Genomic DNA, 24,081 nt, shown 5'->3' with positions numbered 1-24,081 from the left:
TCAAGTGCTAAACTAGAAAAGCAGTGATCTGTATAAGACCTCCGAGGTCAACAGCCCTTTTAAAGCTGGGCTGAGAAGGTTGCAGGGCAGAGAGAGCAAGTAAATAAGACGAGGAGGAGCGGACTGCAAGAATGCTGACACACAGAATGTGACCAATGTCACGTATCATTATGTCAAGAAACTGGAATAGGAGGAGGCTTGGCTGTGCATATTTTCCTAAAAAGCAAATAATTTTTAAAGGTGAAAAATAGTTACATTTGCTATATAGATTTGGAGAAGGAAAGGGAGGAAGGAGGCTAGGGGAAGAAACCATTGAACAATCTCCTTTTTTATTCTGGACAGTTCTGTTGATTTGTTTCGTTATTTATTTATTTTTATGATTGGTATGTTATTGGTCTTCTAAAAACTTTGAAGAAAGCAAACAAGGGAAAAGGTGTTTAAATTCTGATAAAAAAAGGACACAGAAAACTGTTTTTACCATTTTGAACAGCTGAAATACGGCCGTTTCCTGGCTTTAGTCTCTTTCATGTAAAAACATAATGAGGTACACTTCACATAAGAGTTGAATTTCTATTTTAAAATAAAAATCAGCAACCTTATGCACACAAAATCACTTACTTTTATTCGCATTCTCCACACTGAGGGCCTCAGACATTCGAATACCTGATTTGGCTACAGCGTAGATTCTCCCTTCCTAAAAGAAAGGGTTGAACGGGGTATTTCAAGTAGAGAAATGATGACGTGCAATACACATGTTTTCCATTTGTTCTTCATTCACTAGTCCGTAGAACAGAGCATGAGTATGAGACTGTCAACAAAGCCAACTCAAACAGTCCGTGTGAACAGGACTGCGCACTTTCCCCATCCATTATTCATTCGATTATTTATTTTTGTCTCCACATGTTATTTGGTAGTCTACATTCTTTTGAAGAGATGGGGGAAAAGGTAAGAGAAATATTCACAATCACTGACAACCCACGAATACTGCTTTTTAATATCTAAACAGTCTTAACATGGTTAGAGAAGAAAAAGGAAGAAAAAAATCAAGTGGGAAGTCATGTCACCTCTTTATTTCAGTGAAGGAGTCCTGGCAACACAGTGGCAAAGTACTCTGCTGCTAACCAGGGGTCAGGGGTTCAAGTCCACCAGCCCTCCACAGAAGATAGGTGTAGCAGTCTGCTCCCATAAAGACCGACAGCCTTGGAAACCCTGTGGGGCAGTTCTATTCTAATAGGGTTGCTCTGAGTTAGTACCAACCTGTCATGCCAATGGAAGTGGAGTTTATTTCAATGAACATTCCAGTAGGGGAAAAAACAAAACATCTGAGGTCAAACAATGCATGAATTTGAGAATTGCAAGGGTCTTTATCATGTTCTCTTGTTCCTAAAGTAGGTTGTTACTTTGCTTTATTTTACTGAGAGATCTCTGAGTAAGGTCTCACGTGCACTGGGACAGCTTGTGGTTCCTAATGCACTGCATTTTGTAAGGAATCTAAACAAGACACAGTTGAGTGGCCCAACACCCAGTGGGCAAGCTAAGATAGTCTCCCTCAGTTTAGTCAGCGCCCTGAGAAGTAGCTAACATGGGATCTCTATCAGGAATATATTATTTTAAAGAATGGTTCCGTGAACAAATCAGATATGATTGAGCTACATGGAGAAAGGCAAAGAGCAGAGTAGGCAGACCAGAACGACAGTAAACAGGGAATAGGAAGCAGTCAGAAGGAGGAGAAAGTGGAAGAGAAGAGCTAGCACCAATAGGAGAAGCAGATAGACAGCCATTGCAGACAGGAAACATTGCAGACAGGAAACACTGCAGATAGGAAGCACTGTAGATAGGAAACACTGTAGATAGGAAACACTGCAGATAGGAAACACTACAGATAGGAAACACTGTAGACAGGAAACACTGTAGTTAGGAAACATTGTAGATAGGAAACATTGCAGATAGGAAACACTGTAGACAGGAAACACTGCAGATAGGAAACACTGCAGATAGGAAACACTGCAGACAGGAAACACTGCAGACAGGAAACATTGCAGACAGGAAACATTGTAGATAGGAAGCATTGCAGACAGGAAACACTGCAGACAGGAAACACTGCAGACAGGAAACATTGTAGACAGGAAACATTGTAAATAGGAAACATTGCAGATATGATACTTGGGAGCAGGAGCAATGGGTGTCACTTGCTTCTAAGAAGCTAACTACCACAGAGGCTACTGCACCACAGGACATGTCCCAGAACCAGAGTGACGGCTGCACTTTGAATGATATTCCATTACAATTAGGACAGGATTGTCTGAATGACATTCTAGTTCGTTTCTGTGCATAAACTTATCTGCTTTATTGGAAAGGTAGTCAAGGCAAGTCAGTAAGACCTCCAGGCATTTATTTGCTAATAGCAATCAGAGGGAGCCCTGGTGGTGTAGTGGTTGTGTATTGGGCTGTGATCTGCGTGGTTGGCATCTCAACATCACCAGCATCTCTAAGGGGGAAAGACTGGGTTTTCTACACTGGTAAGTAGGTATAGTTTTGTCAACTCACAGGGTAAGCATTGACCTGATGGCAGTGAGGTTGGAGGTTTGTTTGTTTCAGAAGGTCAGAAGGAACAATTACAATGTCAGTTCAATAATTAAAACTCAAAACCCACTGCCATCGTGTCAAATCCCACTCATATCTACCCTGCAGAACAGAGTAGAACTTCCCCTGTGGGTTTCCAAGATTTTCTTGCTTGCTCTTTTGAACAGTTTTATTGGAATATAATTCACATATCGGATAGTTCAATCACACCAAAAAAAGAGTTTCTAGAACCCATCTCTTTTCCTGGAAACCTTAAAATGTTTCACAAACAGAAATAAAACCTTAAACTGTATACCAGTCTACTAGAAGGCTTTTGAGAAACAACACTACGTTTCAGTCCGAATAGCTTCAGGAGAGAGGAGACGGGAAAAGCAGTAAAAATGGTTTTCCAAGTAAAATAAACTTGTAAGTTTAATCTTTGAAAATCTCAACATAATAAAAGAGGTGAGATGTCAATGAAGATAGCAGGGATGTGCCCGTCAATAATATCTACCGTTTGTTCCATCCGGAATTAAGTGACGCACTGCAGACAGTTTTACATGGACACCAGGACAGAATGTTCCCTGGCAAGCAGTCAAGAGCAGCTACATCTCAAGGCCTGCATTCATGCCTTGATTTATGCCAGGAAAATATGGCTGACTTAATTTAGGAGCTTACAATGATAACAGTCTCTAAATGAAAAAGTAACAATTTGATTTTTTGAAAAACCTCACAACCCAGATGCCTCTCTGAAGGAAACCAAAGGTTAAATTACAGTTATACATGAAGGAAAACTTAAATCTGCCAAACAGATCATTTTACTTTGTTTTAAAGATAAGTAAGATGATTTTTTTTAATACAGCCATGTAGATATTCTTAAGAGGAATTGCACAATTTGGCAGGCTATTTATTTTACTACTGGCCCATGTTTTAATGAAGGAAGAGCCAATATATTCTGGATATACAAGACGTGTTTTGTTAAAGCAATGGCTTACACTCATGAAATGCTAAAATTAAGTTTCTCTGAAAGTTAAACAAGTTGAAAAGTTTAAAAACGGATGATCAACAAGTTCACTGTCCTGCTCCAAAGGCACCCACAAGTCCCTCTCAAAGGGGCAGCCCTTTGCCCTCCATCCCCTTACACAAACACACGCGCGCGTGCGCACACACACACAAACACACACACACTTTCCTTCAGCCCTTTGTACTCCATCCCCTTACACACACACACACACACACACACACACACACACACACACACACACACACACACTCCTTCCATGGTGGGGGTCTGCAAAAATGAAACACTCTTGATGTCTCACTCTCGCTCTCTCCAAGGAGTAGCATGGAGTTAGTGAATTCAGAAGGAGCACCTGGCCACGCACAGCCAGGCCTTCCCTTGGGCTTTCTCTTGGGAAGAGGTTGCCAGGAAGAGACATGCACTTCCAGGTTGTACATTTTCAAAGGGGAAGGCCTCGATCTAGGAGACTGTCTGATCCTGTAAAGGTCTCCGGTCTCAGAAACCCCAGCAAACGGTTCTACTCTGCCCTTCAGAGTCGCTATATGCGCTGAAATGGACTTGGTGGCAGGGGGCTCTGCCATGGTTTTGCTCTTTTGTGTGTGTGTGTGTGGGGTGGGGGGAGGTTTGCATCACTGCTGGGGGCTGTGCGAATAAACCTAGCTAATTCTGAGGTTCCTACTGGGAAGACCACTTGCCCAACCCTTGCTCTCATGTTCATTTTTATAGACAATAAAACCTATTTTATTAGCAACAAAGGTAATATTTTGATTATTCCCCTCTCTCACTTATCCCTTGTTTTACTTCTCAACTGACTCAAGACCCAGCGGTGGAAGGGAAGCACTACTTATTGGACCCCCTGGTTCCTCCGACAGCCATGAATTTGGAAATCGTGTTCTGGAAGTGAGGAACTCTCAGGACAAACTGGATTTGGAAGGGAACAGGGAAAGGAGCAAAGTCCAGCCTGAGAAGGAAAAGAGTGTCAAGGAAAGACTTCCGAGTGTGAGATGCCCAAAGCGGTATAATTACCCAGGAGGGGAACCGGTGCAGGGGAGGGGTCGGGGGCTTGCCGCACACCGCCTTTTTCACTGGCCCACAGGTCTCCTGGTCGTCTGAACACGGGGATTCCAGGGAGTCATAGGAAAATAATCCGTCTTCACAGCTCGTGTCCATGTTCTCTAAAACATCTGCACTGTCACCGTCAAGCAGATCGAGATCCGTTTCCTGAGGTCTCAGTGGTCGAATCATGCTGATAGCATTTCTGTTGGTGCCAAACATCCGATCCGAACTTAACTGTGGCTGGCTTAAGTGCCTTTTGGCTAGCGCGGCGCTTATACTGAAGACGTTAGGGGTCCGTAGCTTTGGGGGTGGCAGGTTTGAAGAAGGCAGTAATTGTGTGCCTTTCCCAGGTAATAAATTAGGGTGCTTGGGAGTCAAAGCTGGGGTTAAAATAGGGCTCGGGGTGTTGGCCTCGCTCGATGAGGAGGAATAATCCAGTCTCTGAGACTGAAATTTCTTATTCAGCTCATCCGAGGAACTATCTCGCTCCTTTTTACTTAACTCAGAATTCGCCTTTCGGAGGAGATTATTCTGAGCCTTCCATTGTGCCTCTTGGTGCCAAGAATATAGCTTCTTGTGTTCGGTTATCTTTAGGCCAAAAGTCTCCTCTTCAAAGATAGAGCTGCTGTCGTCAGAGGCCGTGAGATAGGTCTCACTTCCCATCCTGTGGCCCTGGGCCCCTTCCTCTGACGTGTGACTGGACAGTGTGGAGGTGCACCTGGACTTGGATCTGCCTTTGCTTCCCTCTTCCTCATCGGAGCTCCAGTCGCTGCCAGGAGCCCCGGGATGTGGGGACAGGTCACCATCTGTTGCATAGCTGGCTCTTGCTTTCGGGTTCTGTTCGGAGCCACAGGGGCTTGGAGGCAATGCTCTCTGGCTTCTGCTGTTTTCTTGAACTTGGTTCTCGGCCGACTTTTCTGGAATTTCCATTTCTAGAAAAGCAGACATCAAGGGGCAAGATGCCGTTAATAATGAAAATTTAATCATATGCTACTACGTTTTAGAAATGGGCAAATTTGTATGAATAACGATAGCTTACATTATCCTTTGTGAGTGTTAATTTACCTTCAAACACAGTTTGAAAACTCTAAGCTTTCTATAAAACACGGAATCTCAGCACTCAATACATTAGCATCAGACCTAAACAGCTATATAAGGAACCATTTGAGGAGAAAACTGACAACAACCCAAGGAGAGAGAAATGGAAAAATTAAAATGAAGTAAGGCAATTCTACCAAAGAACACAGGTGCCAAACCTAACCAGAGAACACCACCAATTCTATTTTAAAAGCCCCCCCCCAAAAAAACACCTAAAAATAAATACCTTTCTTTCAACTAAATTTCTAAATTATCATAAGATGACTAAAATATAAGTTCAATTCTATAGCTAAAAAACAAACTTTCTACCCAATCCTTAAATATAAAACACACAAAACCATTAAGAAAGATAAACAGAAAAGCTTTACTTCCTCTATTTTTGGTTTATTCAGTACTACAGAAAATTTTTTTTCCTTCTTTTTTTTTTTCAGAAAATCTTTTAATTAAAAAAATAAGAGGTTAAAGAATAAAAGGATAAGATGTCTCAGAAATGTCATTAGGTATGGTTTATTTTTGTTGAGAGCATGATTGATACATAGGAACTAGTGGTTAAACAGTGAGTTCGACTTTTACACTGAAGAGTACAAACGAAATTGAAATGCTCTAAACATAGCTATGCCCTGAGTGATTATGGAAACAGTGTCTGAACAAATAAACTCTGAAAGTCTCCTTCCCTAGCAGTTCACTCAATGTGAAAGTGAACAAAAGTTCAATAAAGGCAGCCTTCACAGATGGAGCATTTTATAGTGATTTTTAGAAAACTGGAAGGACATTCAAATGGCTTTTCAAAAGAGAAAGGGGGGGAAAGCCAAGTTATGCCAATAAAAGCTAATATCAAAGGGGCCTTCTGTAGGTAAGACCTAATGAATGTGGCTGTCAGAATTTCATGTCCTGCATGAAGTGTAGTCCTCCTAGGGCTGTTGTTTTGCTTTCGGAGGAAGGAATCTGGAGCCAAAAGTAGAGGAGACATCATAGCCAATGCTGCCTCTCTGACCCATTTGGGGGAAAGTCACGTAGAAGAGACTGCACCAGAGGTGGCAAAGGCAGAAGCCACACACCCAACTGTACAATTCAGAGAAGTAGAAACCTGCATACAGGCTCAGGGCTGAAACATCTAGGCAAGCATTTCTCCTTTCGAAGGAGTAATTGGACAGTCAAAGCAGTTACATCGACTGGGGATGAAAGGCGGCTCATTGTTCGTATGTTTACAGTGTCATATTCAATTCCATGCCTAATACAAAATTACTTTTTATATTGTATCTGAACAATGAATAGAAAAGTCATAGTTCTGATCTGAAGCTCAGCTTTGGAAACCTTTTTATGATCAAGATGACTGCCGTCTACCACAGAAAAAAGCAGCAAGAGGAGAAAAATCAGTTTCACCTAGGCCTCCTAGACTAAGACGCCCCAAAACACACATGAACAGACACCCAAAGAAAGGCAAATGCTCTTGAAAATGATTAGGGCAAAGACTGTATGGATGTGCTTTATACAACTGATGTATGTATATGAATGGATTGTGATGTATGAGCCCCTAATAAAATGTAAATAAATAAATACATAAACCTGTGCACACAAGCCAAAAAAAAAAGAAAGGCAAATGCTCTGTTCCTCTTTGGGAGCCTTCTCATAAGACATTGAACTGTCAAGAACAATGTAAGGAAAATGCATCCTAGCAAATGATTTTTCTTTAAAATCATTCAAAAGGATACTCCTCCGGTCCATAAGTACCTTCAACGTCTTTTGCTTCGGTGAACAGCGGAACTTTAGACGTCACCTTGCTCACTTCCTCCGATCTTACCACTTGAGGAGGACTCCTTGCTCGGGATGAAAAGCAGCCAAAGGTCAAACTGCTCAGGCGCTGACCTTCAGAAAGCTTGGGTGTGGCGACACTGGACGATTTCTTCCCTTGAATGTCTGCAACATCAAGTCAAGATTCAGCGTGATCCCAACCGGAACTCCAGCAAGCTTAAAGCTGCTTCCTAGCAACCAGTGAGTGTTTCTAAATTGATAAAGAAAGGACCTAGGAGAGCCAAAAATCACTTGAACAAGAACCAAATAACGTGCAAAAAGAGGCTTGACAGCATGAGCCATTAGGCAAATACAAAGGAAGAACCATCATTAGATGCTAATACATACTGACTCACCATTAGAATAGCTGCCATCAAACGAACTTGACCCCGTGTGTGTCAGCGTAGAACTGAGTCCCCCACAGGGTTTTCAAGGGCTGATGTGCAGAAGCAGGTCGCCTCTGGGCCTTTCCTTAGGGGTCCTTCCGAGTGGGCTGGAGCCACCAATGTTTTACTGAACAACCAAGCACTCAGTCATCTGTACCTCCTACGCCTTTTGCGTACTCGCTAAGCTGGCTAAAATGAAAAGACTGACCATACTATGTGTTGGCAAAAATGTACACCAACTAGAACTTTCATACATTGCTGTTGTGAATGGAAAAACGCCACAACTCCTTGGGAAAATTGTTTGTTTTTTTAAAGTTAAATATATATTTATTTACCCTACAACTCCACTATTCAAGTCCTACGTATTTATTCAAGATAATTAAAAGCACATCTCTACACAACTCCTCAGACATAAATGTTCATAGCAGTTTGAAGTGTAGTAGCCCCAAAACAGGAAACAACTTCAATGTGTATCAACAGGCGAGTAAGTACATGACGGCCTATGTAGGCACATAATGAAATCCTCCTCAACAGTACAAAGAAACTATCGATATGCACAGCAACATGGGTATGTCGCAAAACAATGACGTTGAATGAAAGAAGTCAAAAAGTGCACACTCTATAAGTGCAATTATATAGTGTTTAAGAAAATACAAACTAACAGTGACAAGCAGATCGATGGTTGCCTGGTTGGGGGAAGGGGCAACATTTCAACCAGGACCAGAATAGCTAGTGTCTATCTAGTAAATGCACATGGTCTGAGGAAAAACGCTGCTGGGTGGCCACAAGCAACAGAGTAGTGAAATAGGACAATTCCCCCACTTTAATAGAGCAGCCCAGTTGACAAATGGGGGATTGGATGAACAAAGAAAGGAATCTGAAGTGCTACAGATGCAGTGATTATGTCAGTCAACATCTCCCTTACTGTCCATCCTCTACCTGCAACTTGATCTTGCACCTTCAGATTGATAACCCAACAGTCCAACTACTCTCCTACGCTCTTCTGCTAACTACTGGGTTCGTCTGTCTTCCTTGGATCAACATTTCCATACACCTTCCTGGAGTTGTCTAGAACTGGGGAACATGTGAGCCTCTTGGCTAGTCACTCAACTGTGGCAGACCTATTCTTCATTAGTCTCATCTCTTTGTGCCTTCCACTACAAATCAACATTCACTTGGGTGTAGGAGTTTGGGTTTCTTTAGATATTCTTTTATTAAATGGCAGTAATTTTTGGTATGATATGCAATTATATCCATAAAACACCAGCAAAAACTAGCACAATTCTATATGGTCAAATGAATCCAACAAAGAGACCCTGTGGTGCTATCAGGTAAGCATTTGACTGTGAACTGCAGGGTCGGAGGTTCAAACTCACAAGCTACTCCTCAGGAGAAATTTGAGGCTATCTGCTCTGGTAAAGACTGACAGCCTCAGAAAGCTATGCTGCACAATCGACTTGATGGCAGTGGGTATTTTGGAGGTAAGCTATCATAGTCAAAGAACTTGTACCTTGTAGTTTTGATTGTATTGTTCTTATCTCTTCAGTTTGGTTTTGGTTGATCAAACGAAGATTCTGATTCTCTAGTTCCAGCTAAAGGAATATAATGGTAACCTTTTAGGCTTGGATAAACACCTCAAAAATTACTAGTAAATGATTATATTTAGAAAATGTTAATAATATGTAAGTATTCTACATGTAAGCCAGATAAAAAGGAAATGATGATCAGATATCAGCAAATTATATCACCATAAACTATCAACCTAGATAATTATGGATTCAATATTTCATTGTTTCGAGAGCTAAGAGTTTGCTTTATGCCACGTAAAATTATTTTAAACCAAAACTATTTCAGCATTTAGGCAGCCATCAATGTCAATAGTGTATACTTCCCATTTACCAAAAACACCTTATAAAATATATACATGGCCTATAATTACTTTAAATTAACCAATTAAAGCAAGACTGTATCTACATGCCGATTTCCATGAGACTATCAGAGCTTTTAACTTTCAGAATACACTGAACAGTCAGTGGAAAGCTGCCTGTCCAAAGGACAGCAGCACCACCAACTGATCAGAATTTTGTTTCACTCAGCATGATCCCAGAAGAAAAGGGTAAAGGAAAAGCAAAATAGAGCAATCAATACCTCATTTAACTTAAGTGTTACCCATTCTTTAATCTTAGCTGCTTTCTCTTCTATTATTTTAGCTTCTTGTATTCTTATTTGTTTCTGAAATGACATTCATGTTAGTTTCACGGTGTTCGGATACAGTAATAAGCCATGCAGACATCTTCCAGAATTTATAGCTTTAAAAGCTGCTGGTCTTTTCCTCTCTAAGTCCTGTCCCGTCCAGCGGGTCATCAACAACGTGCATACCTGAAAGAGGGGCTGGGAATGAAGATGGGCCAGAGACACGGAGAGATGGAGGCAAGACAGGAATCTGATCAAGCCTCGTTTATTGAGCTGAGAGCAGAGGCTTAAATAGCCAGCGAAGGGCGGGCACCATTACGTCACATGGAAATAAGGTACAGCTGAGGTACCCAATAGTCGTGCATCTCCCAGGTAAGGAAGAAATGGTGGGCAACTGTGTTCGAACAGGTGAGTATGCTAATGAAGCATACCAAGCGCCTGGGGGGAAATGCCACCAGTCAGGTATTGTCCAATGAACATAGCAGCTGCTAGTGAAAGAGCACCAATCCTAGCAAGGGTCAAGACAGCCACCCTCTGGCGGGTGAAACAAAGGCAGTAAAACCACTGGGCAGGATTTGTATGGCAGGAAACCGAGAGTAAATTCATAAAGGTCATACATGGCTCAAATCCAGGGAAGGGGGATATGCAGTTCCCTACAAAGTTCAAGTACTAAAGTCAGGCCATGGAATTCATCAATAAAGTAAACCAATGCCGGGAAGGGTCTAAGCCTGAAAGCAGCAGAACAGGGGTGAAGCAGGGGGAAGGGAGAATCAGAACCTCCTTTTGTATGTGCCTTTTTACACAACCCACAGGGACAGGTCTTCTCGGCACACATGGGGTCCTCATGGGGTGCAACAATGTCAACTAACCACAACAGCAGCATCTGGGTAGGGCCACAACACACTGAGAATATGACTATCACGTAAATCCCATGGGTGAGAACGGAGATGCTAAACCCACCGATCGAAAAGAACTACTGGCCCCCAGAGAGGTGGGGGAGACAAACAAACAAACTAAAACAAACAAAATTTAACCAAACAATTTCACAGCAATGACTTTCCAATGATGCTAAGTGACCATTTAAGTATTAACCCTATTGCATTTTTATCCCAAGGCAACTTTAAAATAAACCACACACATACTTGACCCCAGTGAGGAGAGTTTAGCACTGTAAGTTGTCTTCAATGAGTACTTGTTTTCTAAGCAAGATTCTTGTCTAACAGACAGTGAAAATGTGAGGACGCTTCAAGAAGTTTGTGAAATTTAAATGAAAGGAACATGAATTTTTTCATAAACTTTTTGACACTTCCCTCTTCCCGCTAGTAAAATGTCCTATAAAACATTCCCAATATTCTAACAATATAAAGCAAAGATTTTTTTTAATTATGGACAGAAATTCCTGCTGATAATCAAATGTTTTCCATTTAAAAACTGCATTCAAAATCTGAACTTTAAATTTAAAGAGGATAGTCAACCAGCAAAAAGTGTTCGATCATGCCATGGAATGCCTCCAGAATTAACCAGAAAAGCTAAGACTATTTTACTTGTCCCTTTGACTCATACAAGAAAGTCATGGAAACATGGAACTGAAAGGTAGTGTAATTTGGGCACAAACTTTTTGAAGACTTCCATGAATAGGATGCAATTCTAGGATGTGACCAAGTAAGATTCTCATCAAAATTTAGATCTTCTCGTTTTAGTGTCTGTAATTACACATAAGTAAATACACACATTCAGAATCCCTAGATGACCAAACCTTCCTAACCTGCTCTTCCAGTCGCAGCTCCAAGTTCTGAATGATGTCATCTTTCTCCTGCAGCAGGGTCTCCAGATCCTGGCACTTCTTATACAAACGAGTCTCTGATTCACTGGTTTGAATATTAGCAGCTTTTAATTTCTCTTCCATAACTTGTACCTAAATTCCGAGGATGAGATATTAAAATTGTGCACATATTCACCCAAGTATTTAACTTAAGAATTGGACTTGAACATTATAGAGACCCCTAAAATGGACCATCATAAAAGGAAAATAGTAAACAGAAAGTTGTATATTTAATATTTGTTTAGTAATAATAAAATCTGAAGACTATGTTACAAAGTGGTGTTCCTTTTCTATACAAGGATGGCTACGGATTGACTTATGTGTCGGAGGGGAAAAGATGAGGCTGTCTAGTCCCATAAAGAGTTACAATCTCAGAAACCCACAGGGGCAGTTCTATTCCATCCTTTAGAGTCACTATGAATCGGAACAATTGAATGGTATTGAGTTTTTGGTTTGCTGTAAGAGGGACAATTTTGAGGCATCTGACTACACTGCCAGCTCGGTCCATTTTCCAAGTGTCAAGGTGTGGCAGTTAGATGTTATGCCAAGTTGAACCTGAGTGAAAGGGAACAGGTCAAGTGTAACCTGTCAAGCAGGTAAAAGCCTGACGATGCCTCCTCGGGGTGTGGTCTTTTTAAAAGAGAGATACTGGGAACTTCTCCTTCCCCTAGCTCCTCAGCTTCACCTTTCTCCTTACTGGGAGTCTGTGTCTGCCTCCAGACGTGGCCTTTTGTGGGCTGCCCCATCATGGGAGCTGTCACCCTGCTGCTTTCCCACCGACCTTGGATCTGCAAACCTCTGTACCCACCAGCCTGTGATCTCCCTACATCCTGCTTCACTGTTCTGAGTCACTGGCTTGCAGCTACACAAGGGTGAAGAGGCTCTGCCTAGCGATGGACGCATGGACTGTTGGACTGGACTGGTATGCTTTCTTGATATACAGTACTGTTTTATACATGTAAGCGTGTCACTGGTTTTGTTTTTCTAAACCTCCCGCACTAACACACCAGGTGACCTATATCTTAATCCCAAGGTATTCACTGAATTTGTGTTAAATAATTAAATCAACAGATCTCATTGAACCCATCCCTCTACCTACATTTTAATTCTCATTTCCTATCTGTATGTTGACTCTTGTATTTTTTATACTTCTTTCATTAAGAGTGATAAGGTCTTTTGTTTTCTCTTTCCTTTTCTTCTTCCAACAAAGACCCAAGAAAGCAAGTGAATCAGATACAAATGGTAATTGTGTAACCCTGAGCATCAAAGACAAAACTGGAGAAATTGGGACTGAGTGGCGAGTGGATGGAGACACCACAAAAGCAGTGGACAACAGGAGAGGAATCGAGGACCAGACTTCACTTCAACCCAGTGCGTCAAGACATGAATGCAACATACTGGCAATGAAGCAGGAAACCAACAGAGGTTTGCGGGGCTGGGCTGATCCCCACCCCCACACGAAGAATGTACTTCAGAGAACAGCACTGAGGCTGTAGCTCAAAAAGAGGGGCACTTCTGATCAGGAGCAAATGAAGAGGGAAGGAGAAAGAGTGGAACACATCCTGGTCCACCAAGCCCTGAGGATGCTATTCCCGCTCAGAGCAGCCAAAGCACAGAGAGGACCATAGGGCCGGCCCCACTATGAACTAGGGCCCACAGACCAGCAGCACCTGCACTTGCACTCAGCCACTTGAACAAGAAACTCTACCCAGGCAACGGTGCCCGGGACCCACAGAACAGCAGTGCCGGCTATGGCCCAGACACCTGCACTTGGGCACTATGAACTAATGGCACCCATGGATCCACTTGGCCATGACAGCAGGAGCCTATGAACCAAAGGTGTCTGCTTCTAGTTCTCAACACCAATGCTGGGGGTCCACAGATTAATGGCACCACCAGTTTCTTCCACCTGCCTGGGGAAGGCCTGAGGACTGGTGGTATACCTCCCCTCATCACTCTCTAAAATGGCCCCCTCCCTGGATTCATTCATAGCATCCCTGCTGCTTTACTCCCTGAGAAAAAGACACTGGTACCTACTCTGACCACCCCTTCATCTTCTTACTCACCTGGGACCACTGGCAAGTTTCCATACCACTACGAGTGACTGGTCCTGCTCTGACTACCTGGCAAGTGACAGTGTGCACACACAACACCCAACCCAGATACTAGTACCCATGCCCAGGCAGACAGACCTGCCACACGGACAAATCACCTCACCAGCAATGTCAGGTATATCTTCAGCCACCGTGCAAGACAAGTGAAGAGAGACCTGTATTCACACACTCAGCCACTGCCACACCCACCCAGAGACCAAGGCTAACAGCCTCAGTGCAAACAGAGTCGCACTCATGCTCTGTCTACTCAGATAATTCGAGCGAAAAAAACAAACAACAGGACACAGCAAACAAACACACAAAAATTAGTATACAAATATACTAACACCTTAATGCCTCAAAACCAACAGACAACACCAAACCACATAAAGAAGCAAGATAAGATGGGTCCAGAAACTGATCAAAATCAAGAACTAGAAAACCTTCTGGAGGAAAAAGTGTAGTGGAACTACCTTTCAAGAAATTCTAGGGTTTTCCAAGAAACTCAGCAAGAGGTCGGGGAAAGCACAGACAAGGCAATAGTAGAATTCAGGAAAACAACACAAGATCGAAATGACAAAATAGACCATTTGAAATCATATAAAAACAGCAACCAGAAATCCAAAAGAATAACAATAAAAATCTCAGAAAATTATAACTCAATAGAAGGGCAAAGGAGAAAACTGAATCAATGGAAGACAGAATAGGCGAAATAGCCAACTAATTCCATGACATTAATCTGTTTCTGGAAAAATTAGAAAAAAGAATGAAGAAAACCTAAGAATTATGTGGAGTGCTAAAAAATGAAAATCTCACACATAAATAGAATTTCAAAACAGGGAAAAACAAACAAACAAAAACCTACACAAAGAGAGTTATCAGAGATTTCCTGGCGGGGAACATCCCTAATATGATAAAAGAGAAGAAAATATTCAATTAGCTCAACAAACTCCAGATAGTTAGACTCAAAAGAAACTCAACAAGGCATTATAATCAAGCTTGTCAGAACCAAAGACAAAGAATCCTGCGAACCTGAGAGATTCTCAGAAAAGAGGAAAAATCACCTACAAGAGAAAATCAACAAAGACTAAACTATGATCATTTAGCAGAAAGAATCAGGCAAAAAGGCAGTGGGATGATATGCACAACATTTGAAAGCAAGAGCAAACAACAAAAAGCCGGTCAAGAATTATATATCCACCAGGCGTGCAAGAAAAAAGAAAATGTTTCGAAACTGATTGTGGCAGCAATTTTATAATATTGTTTGATGTGATTGAACCGTGGAATGTTATGATATCTGTAAGAGCTCCCAATAAAATGATTTTTAAAATTATATATCCAGTAAAACAGTCTCTCAAATACAATGGAAATACATTTCCAGATAGAGTGAAGTTAAGGGAATTTGTAAAAACCAGACCAACTGTATAAGAAATCAGTGAGAACAAACAATATCAGATAAGAAATTGTGAGTAGGTAAGAGGATAGCATGTACACATCCCCACTTAGAGAATTCTCAAAAATTCAGCTGAAAAACTGAAAACGGGGAACAACAATCTGTAAGTAAAGACAATGTCAAACCAAACGTGGGGATAAATGGTGTCATATAGAACTTTCATATAGAGAAGTCAAAACTTTCCTATAAAGAAGTCTAGAAAGGAAAGAACGCTGTAACCTTAGAAAGATAGGGGTAAATGTCAAGGTAACCACAAAAATAAATTAACAAACATACTAAAAAAGAAGAAAAAACAACATGAACAACTGTGAAAGGAAAAGAACCTCCGTAAACAAAAGGAACTCAGCCTGGCTAATTCAGCAGAACAAAGAAGCCAGCAACACCACACTCTCACGCCCCAACGCACAGCACACTGCTGGGAAATGATCAAATTAAGCACTGAGCAAAAAACGGGAGAAGATTCATTTTACTCTTTAAATGATAATTTACTATCCAGACGTGGAGTAAGAGATCAGAGTGGACTTCCCAGCTCAAGAGGCCGAAGGGGAATTCAGAGGGTCAGTCTTTAAATGGGATCCCCAGATGCCCACAGGCCATTCAGCAGCTGTGGGCGGCAGCCCAAGAAAGCAAGTCCACATGGTAGTTTCCCTCCAGGGGTCGGCTTGGAGAAGGAAAACCAACAAAAACAAAACAAGTAGGAAAACCTACAAAAACAAAACAAGTAACGGAGTAAGAATAGCAGTATCCCCTGACCTTTGCCTTTAGTCTGACTAAGCTAGAAGCCAGCCTTATTCTGCCACAGTGAGCAAGAGAAAGGTGTTTGACGCACAGTGGCTGCAACAAGGGGCTCAAACAGAAGGGGAGTTGTGAGGATGGGCAGGACTGGGCACCTAACAACAACCGCAATAACAACAAGATTCTGCCATGAAAAACTGTCCTTAGGAAAAGCCTTACATTCACAGAAAACTAAGCTGGGGCAAGGGGAGGGTGCTCGTCTCTGAAAAACATTAAAATTGGAAAGGTGTTCACATCTCATGAATGAATGCCCCAGTCAGAGCTCCTGGGACGTCTCCTTGCCAAGTGCCATTTCTGAATTATGTCTGGGCAAGAAAAATACAGTATTGGAAAAATAGCACGATCGCTTAGGGCAAGAGATCACAAAACGGTTACAGACAACTTACCAACCAATCCCGTTAGAACCCAACGCATGGGATTCACCAGCTTTCCTCAGTAATGAGCATGAACAAAAGAGCTACAGAAAAGCTATGAGGCCTAAAGAAAAATTAAACAGCTTTTAAAAATACATTACCACAAGTCTGTGGAAAATAGCCCAGCTCTTTTTTTTTTCCATTGCCTTAACTAGACACTTATAACAACTTGAACTTCTCAGAGCTTGGCCAGTAACATACGCCTATGAATTCAAATTGGTTGTTAACTATGCACAAACACCCTGCAAAGTGGGATGCTCTGCTCTTTCAAGCTCGTTTTTCTCCTTTACGTCCAGGAGCGCCTCCGGCTGCACCCACCCACTGAACACACCCTCCCCATTTCCCCAGAACTGTGCTGATGCTGAGTCCTTGGGGAGGCGGGGGATGCTGTTGAGTAAATAGTGAACTAACCACAGGCTGGTGATCCAAACCTGCCAGCCACTGTGTGGACAAAGATGAGGCTAGTGACTGACTGACTGACTGTAAGACTTACAGCCTCCGAAACCCTCTCGAGCATTGCTATGCATTGGAAGCAACCAGATGGCAGTGGATTTTGGAGTTCTGGAAGCTCCTTATGTAGTAAAGGAGGAGGCTTGGGGTGCTCGAACACTGTCCATCCCAAAAAAACAGACTAGCCCTTAACCAGCTCTCAGGAGATAAATCTCGGAGCCTCTGGAATATTCTGCCAGATAAATGTCAGATAGTTTACATTAACAGTGGGACTTATGGCAAACACCCATTTAGTTTACCTGGGAAATGTATGTTTGACTTCTGGAGGGGCTGGATGCCTATGTGCCTGACCTCCAATAAAAACAACACACACACACACATGAAAGAGATATAACATATACCATTGGTAGGAGAATTAAGGACTACTCCACTGAAAAAAGACATGAGATGCTTGTGCCTGGTCTTTCCTGGACACTTCCCCATGTGCCTATTTCCTTTGCGAATGTTAATCTGTGTCCTTCCACAGCAGTATACCAGAACTGGAGGTCTGGTGCACCAGTGGGTTACACACTGAACTGCTACCTGCAAGATCGGTTGCTGTGGGGGCGAAAGACGAGGTGTCTACTCCTGTAAAGACTGAAGGGCGTGGAACCCCCATGGGGCAGTTCTAATCTGCCCCACAGGCTTGCTGTGAGTGTGAATCACCCAGTGGCAGTGGGTTTGGTTTTTCAGTTGAATTGCAGAGTGCAAGCAACAATTTTTTTAAAAGCACTACAAGATTAATCCTAAAGACTTCAAATCTTATCTGACACAACGTGTGCCTTTTTTTTTCTAGACAACTGATGTAATGGTGGTGGGGCCACTCATGAAAAAACAGAAGAAAAATGTACAAAACTGAAAGGTAGAATTGAGCTGGGTTCAGCTGACTACTGCTTTTTGTGGTGAAATATTTCTTTTTTGTTAACATGATATGAATACAATAATTTAGCATACCACACCCTTTTCAGAAAAACAATTATTCAGCACCGCTCTGGCAGTTAAAAACTTTTGTGCTTTAATAGCTCCTAATCCAGGAAAGTAGAGGCAACTGCTTCTGTAGCACCCCGGCCTGCTCCAGTGCCCCCCAAGGGGAGAGGTGTTGCCAACTTTGGAAAACACTGTCTTGGGATGCGGTTCAGTGAAAAGGTCAAGCTAAATTTAAGCAACAAACGGCAGCTAGGCCACCAAAACCAATCCCACTGCTGTCACGCTGATTGCAAGAGTTGTAGGTTCCCACGACTCTCCATCTTTATAGAAGCCAACTGCCACATGTCTCCTACGGAGCAGCTCACGGGTTCAAGCCTCCTGCCTTTGGGTCAGCAACTGAGCGCTTTAACCATTGGGTCTCCAGGGCCCATACGACAGGCCACAGTTCTGCGGAAGCCTTTAAAGACAGCAAAACTTGGCGTTGCTCTTAGTTAAGAGCATTTAATCTTGCAAACTCAAAACCGTGAAATAATGAGTACATGAGAATTAACTTGCTCTTCCTTTATGTTCCTTGTTCATAGATTCATGAGGCATTAAAGGGAAAACTTTTTTTGGTTTGTTTTTAACCTATAAAATAGGTACTGAGTAAATTTAGATTTTGTTGACAGAGATATAGCTATAGGTAAATGATATAGAAATTCTGAGGTTTGTAATGTTTGGGCCCTGGTATCTACAAATGGCCATGGTTTGCTCTGTTTAAATTGGGAATAGGGATCCTGTCTCTCTGAAAATCCAGTGACTCAAAGAGAAAAATCATAATGAAAAATTCTTAATTGCATTTTCAAAGGCAGAAAAAAGCGTTACATATATGAAGTAAGCATTTTAGGCATTTGGGGGCATTAAGGGACAGAAAGGCAGGAAAGGCAAAGCAAGGCAGGGGACGCACACACACAGAGCCCTGCAGACACGCCCGGCCGGCGGCACGGAGGCGAGGAGTGATTTCCCTCAGAGGGGAACCATCAGGAGGGGACCGACGACACCTCAGCGCCAGTGTGGGAGACCACCGGCAGGCGTCTGCTGCAAGGTGTGTGCACACACAGGGCTATCCTCATACGTATCCTGGGACCAATAGTGAAAACCCCAAGACACTTGGCAAAGAATGACAAAGTGACACAAACATAAGTGTCTTTCCTAAAGGATAAGGGGGCCTTGGGGTGATTTCACTGTTAATGACTGCCTTTTGGTAGATATAAGTGGGATATCACCGTTTGGCACAATCAGCCAAAAAAGTATAAAACGCCAAGCACCACATAAATCCTGGCCGCTAGTACCAATATTTCAACCACCACAACCACTTATTGAGGGCTGACGGCATGCCAGGCGGTGTACAGGTCATCCAGGGGCTGTGAAGGAAATCCCTTGCTGTCTTTTAAGAAACCGTAGGTAAGTCGGCCCACGTACATGCAGTTCCTAACCAACCTTACTCTAGTGCTACGGGCTGTCTGTTCCCATGAAGACTTCTCGCCTCAGAGACCCTACAGAGCGTCCCTGTGCGTCAGAGCTGGCCCGATGGCAGTGTCGGTGGGTCAGTGCAAGTCGAGGCTCCAAGCCTTTTCAGTGATGGAAAGCTTCTCACGTAGCAAGTGAAGGGGACTGTGAGGTGGAATCTCAGGGTCAGTTCACTCATCTCGGTGTGAAGGCCAATGTATGAGTCGTCCGTGCGTCGAACATACACAACCCAGGAGTTGTCTGTACTGAAATTTGTTCCTAACTTCAGGATAGCTAACATGCATGCTAGGCACTACTCTAAACACAGACGCCTCGGCTACATGACAGGAATTAGACTGGGCCCCATTTTACCGATAGGACCCCGAGGCCCAGAAAGGTTAAGTCAAATAGGTGATAAAAGCTGGAGGCTGCCTGTGAACGCCGGCGCTCTGGCTCCGGAGCCGTGCCGGACTCCCTGGTTAGGAGCCCCCACGCAGCACAGAAGCTGTGAGCCCCGCAAATATTTGCTCTGTTTCAAAAGAGAAAAACTTGAGACCAGAGAAATATTTCCAGTCAAATAAGTGGCAGACTTTCAACTTAAACCCAGTTTTAGGTTTCCACAGTTCCCAAGGCAGAGGCGCATTGATTCATCTTAATTTTATCTTTATTTGTCTTTGCACAAACTTTGCCTTGCCAACATGTGACCCCATGTCCCTCTCATTTCTTCAGTCCCACCCACATGGCCCCTATCCTTATGAAATAAAAAAGGCAAAGGGGAAAAAATGCTTCTTAGCTCAAACTCTGCACTTGGTTTCTATGTATTCAGGACACGGCGTTACCCTAAGGAGCCTTCTCCTGGGTAACACGAGTCAGGGATGCCAACTCAATAGCAACCACAGCAGCAAGAACCCTTGAGAAGAAATAGCTTAGGAAAAAAGAGAGAGAGAGCTAGCTTAGTAATAATTTTGAAATTCTTGTCCACAATATTCTGGGAAACCTCGACACAGAAGGGTGGAGCGAGCCTTTTCCACACGCGTCATAATTCATCTTGGTAGCTGCGTGGGCGGCTCCCTCCCCTTGCTTCTTTACGCAGGAACAACTGCTACAGACCCAAAGAGGGATGCTGATCAAGCTGGGGACAAGGGTATGTTTTGTGTACACAGGTGTCTTACATAAAAATACGTGTTAAGCCAATGAGGAGAATTCAGATTTTTTCCCCCAGCATAAACTTCACCAAAGTGGAAACACAATGTTACCTCAGAATTAATCTTGGGGGGCAGAGGAAGGGTGTTGGGGAGACTGAAAACACTACTCACACTAGTTGTTAGTTGTAACTCTATTGATAGGATATCCAAGGCTAGAAGAATATGTTCAGTAAGTATCAGTGCAATGAGCAAAATCTAGAATGTGGAACTTTATTTTTTATTTTTAATCATTTTATTGGGGGATCTTACAGGTCTTATAACAATCCATACATCAATTGTATCAAGTATATTTGTACATATGCTGCCATCATTACTTTCTAAACATTTTCTTTCTTTTTGAGCCCTTGGTACCAGCTCCTCTTTTTCCCTCCTTCCTCCACCCTCCCGTCCTCATGAACCCTTGATAAATTATTATTATTTTCATATCTTACACCAACTGATGCTTCCCTTCACTCATATTTCTGTTGTTCTCCCCCTTTGGGGGGTGTTATATGTCCATCATTGAGATAGTTCCCCGTTTTCTCCCCTTTCTTCATCTACCTTCCCCCTACCCTCATGTTATCACTCGCTACTCCCATTATTGTTCCTGATGGGGTTATCTGTCCTGGATTTGCTGTGTTGAGAAGTGTACTTGCTCCAGTCTAGCCGGATTTGTAAGGTAGAGCTGGGGTTATGATATTGAGGGGAGGAAGCCTCAAAGAACCAGAGGAATATTGTGTGTTTCGTCGGTGCTATCCTGCATCCTGGTTGACTCGTCCCTTCCTTGTGACCCTTCTGTGTGGGGCTATCCAATTGTTTACAGACGGGTTTGGGTCTCCACTGTAATATCCCTCGATCTCAACAATATGATTGTTTTGAGTCTTCTAATGCCTATTACCTGATCCCGTCAACACCTCATGATCACATAGGCTGGTGCGCTTCTGCCATGTGGGCTTGTTGCTTCTCTGCTAGATGGCTGCTTGTTTAACTTCAAGCCTTTAAGATCCCAGATGCTATATCTTTTGATAGTTGGGCACCATCAACTTTCTTCACCACATTTGCTTATGCACATTTTGTCTTCAGCAATCTTGTCGGTAGGGTGAGCATCACAGAATGACAGGTTAATAGAACAAAGTGTTCTTGCGTTAAGGGAGGGCTTGAGTAGTCCATCTACTTCCTCAATGTACTGCCACATGAATATATGTACATAAGCCAACACTCCTATTTTTATGAATTACTATATTTACATATGTACACAAGTATGTTTCTGCCTCTATCAATGGTTTTGCTTCCTAGATCTTTCCTCTGTTTCCTTTTACCTTCCTCCTGGCCCACCATCATGCTCACCCTTCATTTGCCTCGCAGTAGTTCCTCTCGGCTAGATTGCTGTTGCTCCAGCACCACCAGGGTCCTTATGGCCCCATTGCTGTTGATTTTAATTCCCTAGTTTTTCCTCTGCTCATGGTATTGTTTGCTCACCGCTCCCTTCCTCCTGCGTCCTCCTCCCCCCAAGTTCCCCTTGAAATGTCGGTTCAGTTGCTTTCTCCTCGGGCTTACTTCTCATGTCTATCTTATATAGGCAGACAAAACAGCAAGAATGTAGAACTTTAAAGAGGTACAACCACCCCATTTCCTCAACATTTAAACTACAGGAGAAATAAAGAAAAAAGAAAGAGACCCTGTAGATTAAAAGAGTTCACATCCCCAATACAATGTGCCAATCGTGTTGACATTCTTGTTTGAACAAAACCTACTAGAAAAAGCAGTACATCCCTAAGAATTAAAAAATCGGTTCTCAAACAAATACATGACCATGGACTCCCAGGTTACTGCAAGTCTAGTCACAATCACCCTGAGGTGAAAACAACACAAAAGTACCTGGGTAAGTAGATAGGCAATTTGTGGTGTATACATGCAATGGATTAGTATTCGGCTATATAAAAAGAATGAAGTCCTAGCACATGCTATATCATGGATGAATCTCAAAAATATGAAGCTAAGTGAAAGAAACCAGACACAATAAGTCACATATGGTATTATTCCACTTTTATCAACTATCCAGGATGAGTAAGTAGCAGAGACACAGGAAGCAGATTGGTTTCATGGGCTGGGGAGAGGGAAATGAAGAGTCACTGCTCCATTGCATGGGGTTCCGTTCTGCTATGATGAAAATGTTGGGGAACTAGACGCATGGTGGCTGCACCACACTGGAAATGACCTCAATGCTATGGATTGGTTCACTGCGAAATGGCTGCATTTATGTTATATGAATTTCACCTCAGCTGGAAAATCAAACAAAACACAATTTTGATTGACCAGGGATGTGAATAGTCTTGCACTTGGACAAAGTGCATTAGAAAGCGAACTAATGCAGATCTAAAACCAAAGCAAAGTCATTGCCGTCAAGTCGGTTCTGACTCAAGCTGACCCAGGGGACAGGGAGCAAGTGCCCCCGTGGCTGTCTGAGACTGGAACCCTTAGTGAGAGTAGAAACCTTACACAGTTAGGTAAAGTATTAACATTTCATCATTTGTTTTCCTTTTGACCCATTTTTAACTTGTTCTATTTTTATTACATTCTGCTTTTGTGTTGAGGTTTGGTTGCATTTATTTTGTTATTGTTGTGGATTTTGTTGGTTTGTTTTATATCATTTTCTTTATATGAAATTCAGATAGGGAAATCTATAGAAGACAGTATCTAGGATAATAATGTCTTAGAGGAGGTTGGGGGAGAATAGCGAGCTAATAACAAGCTAATAACAAAAATGAAGAAAATGTTCTAAAATTGATTACGGTGATGATTGCACAAATATAATATATATATATATATATATATACTCAATTGCGGTAGTTACATAATCTGTTGTCAATTTGAGAGGATTAGGAGTGGAGGGGTAAATCAAGTGGCAGTGTGATGACCTCACTGGAGACACTAAGGAGATAAATAGCTCACTCCCTGGGAGACATTGCAGCTGAAAAGACACTTGGAACTACATTAGTGCCCTGAGCTGAAGAAGCCACGTAGAAACCCCTGCCTATCAGCGGTGCGATTCGTACAAGGCCACTGGATCCATAAAACGTCCAACCCACTGTGATTGGGGTCATTGCATGTGTTTTGTTGGTCTAAAGATGACTTTATAAATTAGTATCATACATATGAGCTAATATCCGACTTATGGACTTGATCTGGACTGAGCTGGGATGATTTCTTAATGTACAATTACTATTTATATATAAAGCTCTCTCTTATACACATAAAAGTGTCTATGAATTTGTTTCTCTAGTCTCCCCAGACTAACACATCAACCCAT

At 42.4% G+C, this 24,081-nt stretch overlaps 1 protein-coding gene across 3 annotated transcripts in view; it reads right to left on the bottom strand.

The window, feature by feature from the left end:
• Nucleotides 1–24,081, bottom strand: part of PLEKHH2 (pleckstrin homology, MyTH4 and FERM domain containing H2) — a 130,859-nt gene that overhangs the window by 74,981 nt on the left and 31,797 nt on the right. For all 3 annotated transcript variants that reach the window (XM_075535894.1, XM_075535892.1, XM_075535893.1), the window contains 6 exons: nucleotides 11,873–12,022; nucleotides 10,063–10,146; nucleotides 9,425–9,506; nucleotides 7,469–7,654; nucleotides 4,610–5,571; nucleotides 619–694 (listed from right to left, as the gene is read on the bottom strand). In XM_075535894.1, coding sequence (XP_075392009.1) covers nucleotides 619–694; nucleotides 4,610–5,571; nucleotides 7,469–7,654; nucleotides 9,425–9,506; nucleotides 10,063–10,146; nucleotides 11,873–12,022 — 1,540 coding nt within the window. The remainder of the gene's footprint in view (nucleotides 1–618; nucleotides 695–4,609; nucleotides 5,572–7,468; nucleotides 7,655–9,424; nucleotides 9,507–10,062; nucleotides 10,147–11,872; nucleotides 12,023–24,081) is intronic.

Source organism: Tenrec ecaudatus, chromosome 17 (genome assembly GCF_050624435.1).
Source record: "Tenrec ecaudatus isolate mTenEca1 chromosome 17, mTenEca1.hap1, whole genome shotgun sequence".
NCBI lineage: Eukaryota > Metazoa > Chordata > Mammalia > Afrosoricida > Tenrecidae > Tenrec > Tenrec ecaudatus.
The sequence above is the reverse complement of the archived record's forward strand: the minus strand, read 5'-3'. Positions and strand labels throughout refer to the sequence as shown.